This window comes from Trichosporon asahii, assembly GCF_000293215.1.
Source record: "Trichosporon asahii var. asahii CBS 2479 unplaced genomic scaffold scaffold00004, whole genome shotgun sequence".
NCBI classification, from domain to species: domain Eukaryota; kingdom Fungi; phylum Basidiomycota; class Tremellomycetes; order Trichosporonales; family Trichosporonaceae; genus Trichosporon; species Trichosporon asahii.
Window position 1 is genome coordinate 150,244 of NW_014040920.1, and position 13,177 is coordinate 163,420.

General features: G+C 58.7%; 9 protein-coding genes and 1 non-coding gene across 10 annotated transcripts; 8 read left to right on the top strand and 2 right to left on the bottom strand.

Annotated features, from left to right (window-relative positions):
* Window positions 1–807: 807 nt before the first annotated feature.
* A1Q1_03103 (uncharacterized protein) lies at window positions 808–1,650 on the top strand (the record flags this gene model as incomplete). Its single annotated transcript, XM_014328193.1, has 1 exon — window positions 808–1,650. One exon carries the CDS (start codon window positions 808–810, stop codon window positions 1,648–1,650), a length of 843 nt encoding a protein of 280 aa, XP_014183668.1.
* Window positions 1,651–1,951: 301 nt separating this feature from the next.
* Window positions 1,952–2,457, top strand: A1Q1_03104 (uncharacterized protein; the record flags this gene model as incomplete). The annotated part of the gene is made up of 2 exons (XM_014328194.1): window positions 1,952–2,082; window positions 2,142–2,457. 2 exons carry the CDS (start codon window positions 1,952–1,954, stop codon window positions 2,455–2,457), a joined length of 447 nt encoding a protein of 148 aa, XP_014183669.1.
* Window positions 2,458–2,789: 332 nt separating this feature from the next.
* Window positions 2,790–3,298, top strand: A1Q1_03105 (uncharacterized protein; the record flags this gene model as incomplete). Its single annotated transcript, XM_014328195.1, has 2 exons — window positions 2,790–2,825; window positions 2,870–3,298. 2 exons carry the CDS (start codon window positions 2,790–2,792, stop codon window positions 3,296–3,298), a joined length of 465 nt encoding a protein of 154 aa, XP_014183670.1.
* A 279-nt stretch (window positions 3,299–3,577) lies between these two features.
* Window positions 3,578–4,108, top strand: A1Q1_03106 (uncharacterized protein; the record flags this gene model as incomplete). The annotated part of the gene is made up of 2 exons (XM_014328196.1): window positions 3,578–3,691; window positions 3,743–4,108. The coding sequence occupies 2 exons, from the start codon at window positions 3,578–3,580 to the stop codon at window positions 4,106–4,108; spliced, it is 480 nt and encodes a 159-aa protein (XP_014183671.1).
* A 297-nt stretch (window positions 4,109–4,405) lies between these two features.
* On the top strand, window positions 4,406–5,168 carry A1Q1_03107 (uncharacterized protein; the record flags this gene model as incomplete). Its single annotated transcript, XM_014328197.1, has 2 exons — window positions 4,406–4,654; window positions 4,725–5,168. 2 exons carry the CDS (start codon window positions 4,406–4,408, stop codon window positions 5,166–5,168), a joined length of 693 nt encoding a protein of 230 aa, XP_014183672.1.
* Window positions 5,169–5,439: 271 nt separating this feature from the next.
* On the top strand, window positions 5,440–6,140 carry A1Q1_03108 (uncharacterized protein; the record flags this gene model as incomplete). The annotated part of the gene is made up of 2 exons (XM_014328198.1): window positions 5,440–5,673; window positions 5,733–6,140. 2 exons carry the CDS (start codon window positions 5,440–5,442, stop codon window positions 6,138–6,140), a joined length of 642 nt encoding a protein of 213 aa, XP_014183673.1.
* Window positions 6,141–6,162: 22 nt separating this feature from the next.
* A1Q1_03109 (uncharacterized protein) lies at window positions 6,163–7,044 on the bottom strand (the record flags this gene model as incomplete). The annotated part of the gene is made up of 1 exon (XM_014328199.1): window positions 6,163–7,044. The coding sequence occupies one exon, from the start codon at window positions 7,042–7,044 to the stop codon at window positions 6,163–6,165; it is 882 nt and encodes a 293-aa protein (XP_014183674.1).
* Window positions 7,045–9,225: 2,181 nt separating this feature from the next.
* Window positions 9,226–10,241, top strand: A1Q1_03110 (uncharacterized protein; the record flags this gene model as incomplete). The annotated part of the gene is made up of 2 exons (XM_014328200.1): window positions 9,226–9,492; window positions 9,618–10,241. The coding sequence occupies 2 exons, from the start codon at window positions 9,226–9,228 to the stop codon at window positions 10,239–10,241; spliced, it is 891 nt and encodes a 296-aa protein (XP_014183675.1).
* A 193-nt stretch (window positions 10,242–10,434) lies between these two features.
* A1Q1_t015 lies at window positions 10,435–10,543 on the top strand. Its single transcript has one exon. It is a non-coding gene; the product is annotated as a tRNA-Glu (tRNA).
* A 1,219-nt stretch (window positions 10,544–11,762) lies between these two features.
* Window positions 11,763–13,011, bottom strand: A1Q1_03111 (uncharacterized protein; the record flags this gene model as incomplete). Its single annotated transcript, XM_014328201.1, has 2 exons — window positions 11,763–12,452; window positions 12,493–13,011. The coding sequence occupies 2 exons, from the start codon at window positions 13,009–13,011 to the stop codon at window positions 11,763–11,765; spliced, it is 1,209 nt and encodes a 402-aa protein (XP_014183676.1).
* Between the last annotated feature and the right edge of the window lie 166 nt (window positions 13,012–13,177).

Here is a 13,177-nt window from a genome sequence, read left to right on the forward strand (position 1 = left end):
GCCGCCATGATCTCCCTGGCCTTCCTCCTTCAGGACCTTACGGTTCAGAGCATCTCCCTTTATCCGAAAGACGCCGCCGAAGAAGCTCGTCGCATTGCATGTGCTACGGATGAGGCATCTTGGTGATAGCAGTACATGATCTGCTGTTGCATAGACACCGAACAACGACAGTTGAGCGTCAAGTCCTTCACGCCGAACACATTCAACCACGTGCTGCCTCGACCGCCTAATCCGTGGCTCATCAAGACGGGACACACACCACCACCTTCATTATGCCCGTCACACAATCGACAGTGCGAAGCTTAGATGTTCGACAGACTGGGCTTCTCCTCTAAGGGTATGATCATGGCATGCTCGCCGTGCTGGAGGTGGGAGGCACGCCCAGATGGAGCGAGATATCCGGCATTTGGCAAAGCGACCGCACTGCGACCCTTGCCCGGCATTGCTAAGCTCTGAGATCTTATCGATGCGATATCTGGTGCCCTACTGACAGCATATGCTGCGCTCCTCCTCATGTGGATGTCAAGAGTAGCTGGGTGGCCCCACTCACTGCAGAAACTAACCCCGAACCAGGACGGCCTTGACGCATTCCGCACGCGTCACCACCTCCGCACCGATGTGTGCACTCTCGCACCTGCGCGTTTTTGGCCACCACTGCTGCCCACGCCCCGACATCGAACGGCTTCAATACACAACTCCGCGATGCTCAACTCTGAATCGGCGATGGTATAAGAAGCGACGCCCCCATCAGATCTTTGCCTCTTCTCACCATTCCTCACCGCTGCCATACCAAGGCTGCCGCACATCATGGCCTCGAATGACGGCAATCCTCCTCCGTGTGGTGCGCCCCAGCCTTACCCATCGGCAGCGTTCGGCTTGACTCCTAGCGCCAGCGATGCTTCCAGCCCATCGCCCACTGCGAGCACCACCAGCACCATCAAGGTCACGGCCATCCCGCCCGTTTATCCCCAGCCTGCAAAGCTCCAGTCTGCTCCTCACAGACAGTGCGGGCTTTCTGCCTCCGAGGCGACCCCGCTCCAGCTGACTGTTGATGCTTTGAAGGCCCACGACAAACGGTGTGAACGCCACTCCGTTCGCCAAGCGATTCGATACGGCCAGCGCCCCGCACACAAGCCCAAGTCCAAGCCGCCCAAGTCCCATGTCATCAGGCGTCTCGAGGGCGAATTCCGCGACGCAGCGGCCGAAACCATCTACGGCCTCGAGTCGGCTCTCTCGGCGATGCAGGACCAGCATGCGCGCCTGGAGGTCGTAAACGCCCGCTTGCACGCTCAGGTAACCGAGCTGCAGTCGCGCAACCACATCCTCGCGGGGACCATCACATATGAGCGTGCTGCGCGTCATCATGCCGAGTCTAAGGCCATCGTTCAGGAGCGTGCGATGCAGGCTGAGGTCGACTACCTCCGCCGCTCACTTGCGAGCACCGGCAAGGAGGGCTTGAGGTCTCACCGCACCATCTCACCCAAGGCCCAGCCGGAGACGACGCAGACTGTGGTCAGGCCGCAGCTGCCTCCCCCTTGGCACCCTGGGAACGATGACGGAGTGGACCATGGCGACATCTATAGCGACACACTGGCTGCCTTCCTCACACACGGCGCCATGCCGACATCCAACTGGACCACGAATCCCTAGCCGCGGCGAGCTAGTCGAAGAAGACATACATACGGGAGGAGCCTGGAGCTCCATGGACGATCGGGGGATATGCAGGGCATGATGACTCGTACCTGCGTCTTGATGAGACTTACGACAGCAGGGCTTGCTCGCATACATGGGCGCCCCCGGGTGTCAGAATCAGAAACTCAACACTCCGATCTCGTAGCTCTTTCTTCGTCATCAGCGGACCTCTACTGACCCCCTACTCTCTTCTCACGAGCTTCCCATCGTTCATCTCACAATAATACCCCATCGAGCTCTGTCAAGGCCAGAATTCGTGATGACACGGCAGCCTTCTCGTCCAGCCGCTGGCGCTCAGTCATCGCAAACTGATGCTATGGGAAGTATTACCGCCCTGGTTGTGAGCGTTCCCAGTTGCTCTGCTGACGCTAGGACTCTCTGGAAAGGGAAGTCCGTCGCCTCCGGGCCGAGAATGAGCAGCTGAAAAGGGATCTTGCTCTCGCGAATAGAGAGGCGCGATTCAGTACGTTCACGCTCGTCAGCGTCCGCTCAGATATGCGTCCCGTTTCCTCGTCCACGCCGCCACCCGTCGCCAAGCCCGCCAGCCCCGTCGATATCCCTGCACAAAAAGGCGCCCCAGCGCAACATCCCGAAGTCATCTCGGCGAGCAACTCTAAGGCACGCGAAGAAGTCCTCCAGCTTGCGCAAGACTGTCAGGAAGCAATGAAGGAAGCCCGGCCCCCCACCGATGCCGAATACCAGGCTGTCACGACCTCGCTGAAGCAGCTTATCGACTCCCTCCGAGCTTCACCGAAACCCCGGTGATATCCATTTTCATCCCCCAATGGCCCCTGTTCACCTCTGCGCTGAGCTTGTGGATCATAAGTGCGTAGAGCGCGTACTGGACTTCCCGACTACCCTCGCAAAGAGGACATCACTCCTCTCCGCATTCCCTCGCACCATCGACACCAAGCGTTTCTAGTTCGTATGTGTCGTCTCTCGATGCATCATCATCAGAGAAAGTATGTCTTTTGTCCCTCCATGAGACACTCACCTCCATGGAGCAACAACAGAAATGACTGACCCAGCGTCACTTGCTATTTCCCTTTATCAAGCCCGCGACCACTCGACTCCCAGCAACGGCGCCTCCTCCAAGAATGCCTAGACGCTCCCGCAGTATGAGCCGCCTTCCTGTGAGTGTCGTGAGCCACGAGCTGCGCTCTAGAGCTAACGATAGTATTCATTGGAGAGTGAAGCTGCATCTCTTCGTGCCGAGAACAGGCGTCTGCGGGAAGACCTCATCGACGCGCGCCGTAACGAGATGGCTCTTACCAGTACCATTGCCAGACTGCAAGGCGACTTGCAGCGTCTGGCAGTCACAACTGACGTGGCCCGCCAGCAAGACTTTCACGTGCAGGCCATGCATGCTCAGGTCGCGTACACCGCAAACCACTTCCGGTCTCAGGCTTTGACTGCAGCCAGCCAAAGAGTCGCAGCAAGGCTTTCATCGATGGGTCGCCGCCTCGCTGAGATCGCAAGGAACGTTCGCTCTGGTGACGGGACTATGTACTACGCGCACAGAGGTGCGGAGCAGGCGCTGTATGACTTAGCGAGTGAGGTTCAGAGCTTGCAGCGTACGGCAGATGGGTACATCGGCCCCATCTAGCATGCCACGGGGAGGATTGTTTGTAGCTGAAGGATTAATATGCAAAAGCCATCAATGGCCGGCTCCAGGGGTGACGAGTCACAATAGCAGTCGCACAAACAAACACTTCTAACGGGTATCACGTTGAGCCGCTCCCAACCATAAGTCCAAGCCCTGGGGATGCAGTAGAGAGCGATCAGTGTGTTGCTGGGTCGCATGCGTGTCCCAGTCACCCGGCAGGCGCTTAAAGCCGTGTTGTCGTTGCTGTCCTCCACACCATCGATTGCAGGATCACTCACTATGCCGAACAGCCCAACCTGCGCTGCCGCCTCCATCCGCCTTGAGCTCGTCGAGGTGAACATCACCGAGACTAGTTCAGCCGCGCCTCGAATGGGACCTATCTTGAGGCACGTCGTAAGTCTACCCACCTTGTTTAGCTGACACAAGGCTGCACTAGAGGAGCAGTTTGATGCTCTTCAAGAAGACAACGCGAAGCTGGCGGAGGCGATTCGAACCCGAGCGACTCGGGAGACCAACCTCCGACTGCTGGTCCGCATTCGGGAGCTCGGCAAAGAGCATGGTCGGAAGGATCTACAATCTGTGATCGAGAAAACGACTGCCGGCCTCAAAGAGCTGAATACCTGTCTCCAGCAGTTTGCCCTCGAGGACGGGATTGATGCTACCAACGGGACGGTGACGTTCCGGAGGACTGTGGAGGCTCTGGGGGAAGTTGAGGACGGAGTTGAGGAGCTGAAGCGCATCGCCGGGGATGCATTGAAGCCCATGCAGCTTCCTGGTCCAACCCCTGAGACACCATCTCGTCACCGTTGATGACAATCCCCAATGGTGCTCCAGAGTACAGCTAGGTAGCCATCGATGTAGTGCATGAGTCCAACGCTGCCGCAGAATCAATCAACAGAAGGGGAAGGCATTGTCTCAGTACAGGATCAGTGCCACAGCGTAGTGAAGCCTGTGAACACGTTTCAGACGACACCACGAAGCGCTCACCCAACGCTGTCATCAACTGAGAGGACGTTGGGACATTTAAGGATCGATCGAAAGGTCCATCAAGCAGCCCAAATGTCCACAGCTCGCCCCCGACCAAGCTCCTCACCCCAGTCGTCCGCAATGCAGGCGCAGCAGCAAGAGTTCAACGCTCTGCCTCAGAATCAGGTCCCGATGCAGGCGCAACAACAGCAGCCCATCCAGCAGCCGCAACAGCTACCCAACCTCCAGCCTCAGCAACCCTCAAGCATGAACGCCCCGCGCGGCCCGGGACTCACCATCGTGCCACCTCCCGCGCAGGCCAACATCCCGGGGCTGCCCTACACTGGTCAGCCCATCCTACAGACACCCGGAACCCTTGCGACTCTGACAGTGAGTCTTCTCCGAGCCCCGCTAACAGTAGTACCAACTTGAGGCGGAGGTCGCCTCCCTGCGGTCGCAGGTCGTGCAGTTACGAGGCGCCCTCTCCGCCAAGACGCTGGTCGAGGAAGAGCTTCAACACGAGCTGGCCGTCCTGCGTTCCGAGAACCTCCGACTCAACGAGACGTTGTCGTTCTTCATGAAGCGCGACAAGCAGCTCTACCCCGAGGTACTCAGGACGGAGTATGCCAAGGTCGAACAGCGAGCTGAGCTGGAGCAGGCCGCGCGGACCATTGCAGCTTGGTTCGAAACTCTACAGGGTACGGTGGACAAGCGGATGGAGCACAACCTGCAGGACATGTTTGAGGGCACCGGCGGTAGCGATCGAGAGGCCCAGACCCGTATGGCCCTTGGACAACAAGCCCAGGGTATGGTGAAGCAGCTACAGGACGCCGTGGAGTCGTTGCGGAAGATTGCCGAGGAGAGCTTGCGCGCGTTGCCGATGCCTGATTCCCCCTCGGAGTAACAGGAACGCATAGTCAGCGGTGTCAATGGGCTAAACGCATGCACAACTTCGTGCAGTATAGATTGTTCTGCGCATGTGTCAGAGGAAGGCATCAGGGGAGGTAGTTGAGGGATGTAGTTGTCGGTCATCATCCTCGTTGCCGTACTGTACACACTTGCACACTGCCATTCGACACTTACACGGCGCCTGCGCGGCTATACCAGCAACGTTGGGAGATTTAAAGAGATAGCTTGTCTCTCTTGAAGGCTCACTGCAACCCTCACTGCGTAACATGCAGAACTTCACCGAACTTAGCATCGTGCCGCCACCCGCCCAGGCCTTCATGGCGTCACAGCCTCAGAGCGGTGTCCCTCCCACCAGCGCGGTTCAACCGAACAACGCCGTCCCACTGGCTCTTGCACTCACCCCCAACAGCGTCCCTCCGCCTTCGGGTCCCGCTCCGCCGTACAGCGCGACCCCCTCAAGCGCAATGCCTCGGAGTGGTGTGCCGCCGTCCATTCTGATCGTCAGTACCGAGAGCATCAGGGACACGGGAACACTCACCGTGACAAAAGCTAACAATAGGGGCGGCTTGAGGGTCAAGTGACAGCTCCTCGGGGCGAGAACGCAGTGCTCAAAGCCAACCTCGCTGCCTGGCAGGCCGCGAACCGGAAGCTGAAGGATAGCGTGCTCGCTCTCAGTCAGCAGCAGATCGAGCACTGGCGCAGTATGGGGGCCATGGATGTGCAGAGGGCAAGGGGTCGCGAGCAGCTTGCAGCTGCGATGAAGACACTCGAGACATGGTCCGAGGACATGCTAGCCACGTACGACACTCCGATCGAGTGCAGCGCGCCGGGTAGTAAGAAGGAGGCCCAGAAGCGTGAGCAGCGGATCGACCTCTTCAACGAGCTCAAGGACGCGGTGGATGAACTTGCCCGGATTGCGGAGGAGAGCTTGCGGCCTCTGCCCCCCGCGACGGGCCGTCTTGTGTAACTGTTAGTTAGCTCGGAAGATATCAGTACCCGGCGGGATCAGTGTGCGGAGGCATTAAATTCATACAAACTACAGATGTACCCGATGGAAAGGCGTTTTGATTTTCGTTATCGCTATAGCGCTTAGGCAGGAGGGCGAGCGAGATGCCAGCGGCGAGGAGGGCGGCGCCGGCCGCGTTGGCGCGAGCACCAGCGTCGGCGGGAGGGTGCTTCTCCTCGTACTTGGCGCTGGCGCAAACGCCGGCAGAACGCGAGTTAGCGCACGCCATGAAGACGTCAATGTTGTCGGCCTCGGTGATGCCGCCGCAGACGGCCTTGTCCTGACCCAAGCTTCCGCCGGCAGAGTAGCAGCACTGCTCGGTGGCCGTGTTCAGGTCGTTGGGGGGCGAGGTGGTGGCGCAGTACACCTCGTCCTCGGTCGCGAGGGTGTCGAGCTTCTCCTCCGTCTTGGCCGCGCGCGCGGCACGGAACTCGCTCCACGGCCAGCATCCCGTCTCGAGGTTGGCGACGTTGTGCTCCTTGGCGAGGACGCTGGTGCAGTTCGAGAACCACGACTGGATCTGGTCCGCGTCGCCGCGGAAACGGCAGTTGGAGCCGAAGTCGTCGTTCTCCGGCGACGGGACAGCGTCAGAGTTGGGGCAGCACGAGACCACGACGGTGCTGTCGGAAGCACCACAGACAGTGTCGGTGTCGAGAAGCTTGGCGGCGTAGAAGTACGTCGGCTCCTGCTCCGTTCCGCCGTAAGGCTCACCACCGAGCGACGACGAGGGGAACTTGGGGATGGCGGAGGAGTTGTACAGCTGGCCGGGCTTGGCGTCGCCGTGGAGCGCGATCGGGATCGAGGGGCCGGCAGACGCCGAGGCGGAGGCGGAGGGCGCGGCGACCGCGGGGGCGGAGGACGACATGGTGTTTTGTCAGTGAAGGGGTAAGCAAGGGGGGTGAAAAAGTCGGAGAACAAGCTTATATAAATGGCGCATGCGCTTTTACCGACATTGCTGGGGATCCTTGGGTGGTCCGAAAGGGTCACGGCACCCTTGCCAAGAGCAGGTGACTTCGGGATGCGTTCAAAATTCGGCCTGAAAAGAAGATGCCAAGCCCACCGGCGTCCAGCCCTCTGCGTCCCCTCTGCGTTTCAGCGCCGTCTGGCGAGTCGGGGCTGGATTCCCAGGCTCCGTTCTTGCAAGCTTCGGGACGGAGGCTTCTGAGCGACGCACTCTCCAGACTTTTCCTCCAATCAAAAGAGGAAGAGCAAGTCACGTGCAGAACGCACGGCCGAAACAGGCGAATTATCTTATCTGATTTGCTCTTGGCTGGAAGGCGGCCTATATTTAGCCAATTACAAGTTGCCAAGGGAGTTGAAGTGACGACCGACGACTGCACGCACCAGGTTGCTTTTCACTGGCGAAGCGCGGACTCGCCCGACAGCAGCAGTAGATGCCCCCGGTGCCTCCTGGGCCCCAAGTACCGACGCCGATAACTCTATGAGTGACAGAGTTCAATTATCGATCCGAGCGTGAATGGCCGCTGAGAGCTCCGCTGTGCCGTAGGCATTAGAGGAACCAAGCTGTCAGATCAATGACTCTCAAGTGGTCATCGATGTGCGGTCCGAACGGCGTCACGTGCAGTACAGCTACCCCGTACCATCAGCACGGCAGCATGCTCTCTGGCCGGCTATCTTCAGATGTACGAAGGAAGTCGGCTTACTGGGTCTGCTTGATTCACGGCCGACAGAAAGTGAACCCTGAATCTGTGATCTCCCGTTAGTTGTCAGTCCAACAAGACCTGCTACCATCACAGAACGCACATGTTTGTTCTATTTCTGATTTCTAAACATCACTCACGAGACCTGCTATTGATGCACAGTTGCGGAGCAGCAGCAGGCGTGGACGGCATCTGCGTCGCAACAGCCGTCGCATCCTCATCCCCGTTGGCCCCAAGCTCCCCTCTAATGCGCAATATCCGCTCCACTGTCCCTTCCAACCTGGCAATCAACTCCGTTCCCCCGTGGAAGCCTCTCATCTCTTCCGAATAAGGAACCCACGATGGGTTGTGGCTGGTTTAGCGTTATGTTGGCCATTGGGACCATCAGCGCTGTCGAGATCGTAAAGGCGCATGGGAAGACCGCCACTACGAGGAGGGACACCTGACGAGTCACTGCTCATGCCCACTCCCGGAGTGCGCCTGAACGGAGCAGCAGTGAGTGGGTCTGAACGGAAAACACTGCTGGCTGGTATTCCGCTCCCTGGTGCCGGGAGGCAATGGAGCAGTCCCGATTCCTGACGCTCGGTGTTAGCAGCCGGCCCGGAAAGTGAGCGGCAATGGCCGTGGGTGTGTGAGTTTGCGTGATGTGGGCTGCAGTGGGAAGAGCTGGAAGAGTTGGGAAAGCGGTCGGTTAGCCGCTGATGAGCATGGGGAAGGCGGACAGACGTAAGCGTCGAGGGGGGTCAGCCTGTTTGCCCGTGCAATGCAATGACCGCGCGCGTTGCTGCAGACTGTTGAGGTATCGCTGTTGCCTTCGTTCCGTGGGCGAATGCGAGGAAGGTTATTTGCAAGAACAGCGCACAGTGCGTTTACGGCTGTCAGCTCACGCTAATCTGCTATTAGACAGCCAGGAACGCGATTAGGGCCACCCATTACCGCTGCACGTCTTTTCATTCTTCTGCCCGCTGTCACAAAACATGCCCCTGCGTGCGTTCTCCGCCTATCTTAAAGCACGCCATTCCAACAGACAAAGCTACCGTCCGCTTACGCATGCATGTTGTCGCTGTCGCACACGCGTCGCTCGTCGTCATCTTAGCACTCTAGCCCGCCGGATCGATGTTCGGACACGGGGACGGCGGTTCCAACCCGCGTGGACCGCTTATCAGCGTGTCTTCCACCGGTGTCAGGTACATTTTGACCGAGTGTCAGGGTCAACCTTCTCACAAGCGGGCCGGGTACACCACGTCCGTGGATGGACGCTAGTGGGTTAGCTCTTCCTCATCACTCTTCCCGCTATGCATCTATAACTGCGAAGATCGCCCACTCGCATTCCCTCATTAGCAAACATTCTTTCACACCGACGCTCACTACCAACAGAAAACACGATGACTGCCCAGAAGACGAAGGCTCAGCGCGTTGCGCTCATTACTGGCTGCTCGGAATCCAACTCGATCGGCGCAAACCTCGCCCTTGACCTCCTTCGCCGCGGATGGAAGGTCTACGCAACCGCTCGGAAGGTCGAGACCCTTGCTCCGCTCAAGGCAGAGGGCGCGCAGGTCCTCGCCCTCGATGTGGTGGACAAGCTGTCGATCGCGGACGTCAAGAAGACTATCCTCGACGCTGAGGGAAGGCTCGATGCTCTCGTGAACAATGTGAGTGACCCGAAAGCTGACCATCGTGGAATCCGGGTACAACCACAGCCGCTAGCGCCTTGGCGTCCGGGATGGCCCCATGGGGAGTCGTGATGTCTGCGTGGTTGGAGTTAAGCTGACGTCAGGCTGGTGTTGAGGACCGCTGCCCCGTCATCGACGTCGACATCGAGCGCATGCGCGGCATGTACGAGGTCAACGTGTTTGCTCCCATCGCTCTCGCGCAGGCATTCGCCCCCCTCCTCGTCGCCGGCCACAAGCTCTCCGGCGCTCGTTCCGTCATCATCAACATCGGCTCTGCCGCAGCCTACGGCAATCCCTGGATGGGCGTGTACGGCTCCACCAAGGCGGCTCTTCAGTCTCTCTCGGACGCGATGCGCCGCGAGCTGGCTCCCCTCGGCATCGCCTCCGTCACTGTGGAGCTCTCCGTCGTCGACACAGCGATGCAGACGGGCCTGAAGGCGTTCGGTCTCAGCAACAAAGGCTCGCAAACTGGACTCTACGCCAACTTCCCCGAAGTCGAGGACGCATTCAAGCTCGAATTTAAGAAGATGTGCGCCAACGCTCCCAGCGTCCAGGAGGTCGACAACGCCCTCGGCCGGGCTGTTGAGAGCCCGCCGCGCAAGATCTGGCTCGGCGAGCGTAACTGGCTCTTCCGCTGGATCATTCCCGCCCTCCCTATCGCGATCCTCGACCGTGCGCTCAGCCAGGCGCAGCACGTCGGACTTGTCCGCACCTCCGACTCGTTCTAGACCTTCCTCCGCCCCTCCTTGTGGCCTTGTGTCAACTTCACCAAGTGGTGGACATGTTGTAGCTTATACCCATATCGATCCGCGAAACTTCTTGAATATCAGAATGCATCTGCTAGCTGTTGATCTGAGCATTCTGGTGCCGCCCCCAGCGCCCACGGCGCAGCAGCCGACGGCTTGCACCCCAGACATCGCTTCTTCGCTAGTATATCGGTTAGTATAATCGCCTCTCAAACGGGAGATCCTGAGCTGGAAACAGCTACAAGGGTGCGCGATAGAGCAGGGTTCGACTCCCTGGCGGAGAACGTTTTTGGGACTCTGCCGTGTGTCTGTGTGTCCTCGCACTGCGGCGAGTTGCCGGGTAATAAGGGCGGGTAGGAGGTGAGGGCTGGGTGTGGAGGCAGATGAGCCGAGATCGGTGTCGAAGCAATATCCGTCCAGTAACCGACACGGGAAGCGGTGGTTCTCGCGCTCCTGCGAGGAAGGCCCGATGTAGATTGAGGTCGCTGAGAGTCAGACGAAAAGACGTTCTACAACTCACACGCACACTGTCCCACCCTCACTGCGGTCAGAGTGGCGGCTGTGTTTGGCGGGCACATTCCTTTAAGGCGTACAAGACAAGTACCGCTGGGGCATGTCGAGCGCTGTAGGACAAGTCACGCAGCGTGGGGCAGACCGAGGTAGAACTGATGTTAGCTACAAGCTCACAACAAGAGCTCACGAGTAGGAAACGATGTGCTACATCTTCGCATTCACGAAGGCTGTGTAGACGGGGTTCACCTCGACGTCAGGCCAGGCGCCGATGACATGACCCCCTGGCCGAGTACAGGGTGGTGTTTTGCTGCTTCTGAGTTGTCCCCGCTGACCGGCATCGAGTACGATCTTGCGGCGGCAGGAGGCGCACTGGAACGAGAGGAGGCGGAACTGCGGGCGGAGGTCGAGGGCATCCATTTCGGGATGCTCAACGGATAAGCGCGGATTCTGGAGTCCCTTGGACTGTCAAGTGACAGAGTGACAGGTCCTTGGTGTGGGGTTTTGAGAGGAGGAGTAAGAGATCAGAAAGGGGAGTACGGAGAAGGAAGAATTGATCGCAAGCCGGGGTGACAGAAGTTGAGATGACGTCCAGGTGGGCTCGGCTATTCAGGCGGCTTGGTCCGACTCTCCCACGGTAGTCGGTCATCACTCCACCCGTTTGTGATCAATCCTTGTCGCCGCTCTTGGTTATGTACGAGTTCACTCTCTTTACCCAGACACCACATACTGACGAACACGTTCGGCTTCGACTTGGAGCGCACTGTTGCAATCTGCACTAGCACGCGGCTGCTTACTCAGGAAATGTCGACCAGAGTCACTGGGTGACACTACTCCCCGGAGAACTGGGTGCCTGCAAAAGAGTGATATGTTGCATACGACAACTACAGGAACTGAGATACTAACACCGCGGCAGCTGACTCCTAGCTTACTCATTCCAGCTTGGTATGAGCTAATGGGCTCCGAAATCCATCATCCTTCGACCGCAGTTGGCTACTCGAATGGCTCTCTTCCGTACGGGTGAACTCTGCGAGCCTCTTTCATGGCGTAAATCGGCTCGAACGGGTGGCAGAGTTGCGTGAAAAGTTTGCGATAGCGACGATCAATGTCGTCCTTGGCTGCAGACCATCTCGACATGAAGTTTCTGTACCAGTTCATGAGGCGGGTAGGACGGCCGGCTGAAAGTATTGAGTAAAGCCCCTGAATTCTGTCTCTTTCTGCCTCAATGCGGCTATTCTTCTTCCTCAGCCGATCGTTGTCTCTCTCCAACTCTATGCGGTAGCGGTAGTCCTGCTCCGCTTTCTCCTTCCGCAGGCGTTCCTCCTCCCGCTGTAACTCTTCAAACTGATAAATGGAGCTCACTACGAACTCGCGCTCAGCAAATTCCTTGGACTGCTGTTCGGCTGTCTCGAGGTCGCGGGCCACGAGGTGCTTCTCTCGACCGCGGGCATCAAACCTGGCCTGAAGTCCCTGGAGCACCGCTCCGGTCAAACGCCCATGCCGCTGATACACTTCAGCTTCCTGGCGTACAGCTTCTTGCTCCCTGTCGAGCTCGGCATCCTTGCGCTTTAGCCACTCCATCTTGTCAAGTGAATTTTGCTTCATTTGGCGTTCCTGTCCCTCAATGCGTCTGATACGGTCTGCGCTGTAGCCCTCAAGACGCAAGTGCGCTCTGAGATTTTTCTGACGTGAGCACCAGCGTTTCAACCGTGGCACGACTCACGATCTTGCACTCCAGCTCATAACGGTAGTCTGGCTTTCGCTTCGAGGAGATGGGAGATGATTCCGACGCAACTCCGTCGATGGACCGCTTGCTCAGCGTGGGCGACTTCTTTTCAGTGGTTTGAGCTGCAGCCGAGGGTTGGGCTTGGGGTGGGCCAGGTGTGGACTGCACAACCCTGTTCCCCTCCTGTTGGGCCAACGCAGGGTTTTCACTCGAAGCGACCTTCCCAGACCCCCGGGCTGGCACACCATCGCCCGAGGGGTTCTGACATCGGGCTCGGAAGTATCCAGCTGTGACAACGGGTGTGGGGAGGGGTTTGATCGGTCGAGCCCCGGTGGCGAAGGTGGGGGAACTGGCCGTTGACCGAGACCGCTGCGACCGGGCGTAAGGAGAACGGCGCCAAGCACTTGGCGGGGGACCGCCAGCCCTAGAATGAAAGTTGCGCCGTTTGGGGGACAGTGGTCTAGCAATGCCTGCGGCGGGGTGGGAAGAGGAGTCGTTGTCGTAGAAGCTGAGCATCGAAGAGGCGGTGAGCTGTGGGTGCGATTACTGGGCGGTGTTGGCAGTTAAGTAGGCTCGTTCAGCGGTTGCTCGAGCCCCCGACACCCTCGTTATCGCTCGAGCGTCGCGCTAGGAAGTAGGTCACGCAGACACGAGCCCCTAGGCACATAACCGGACTCCCGGA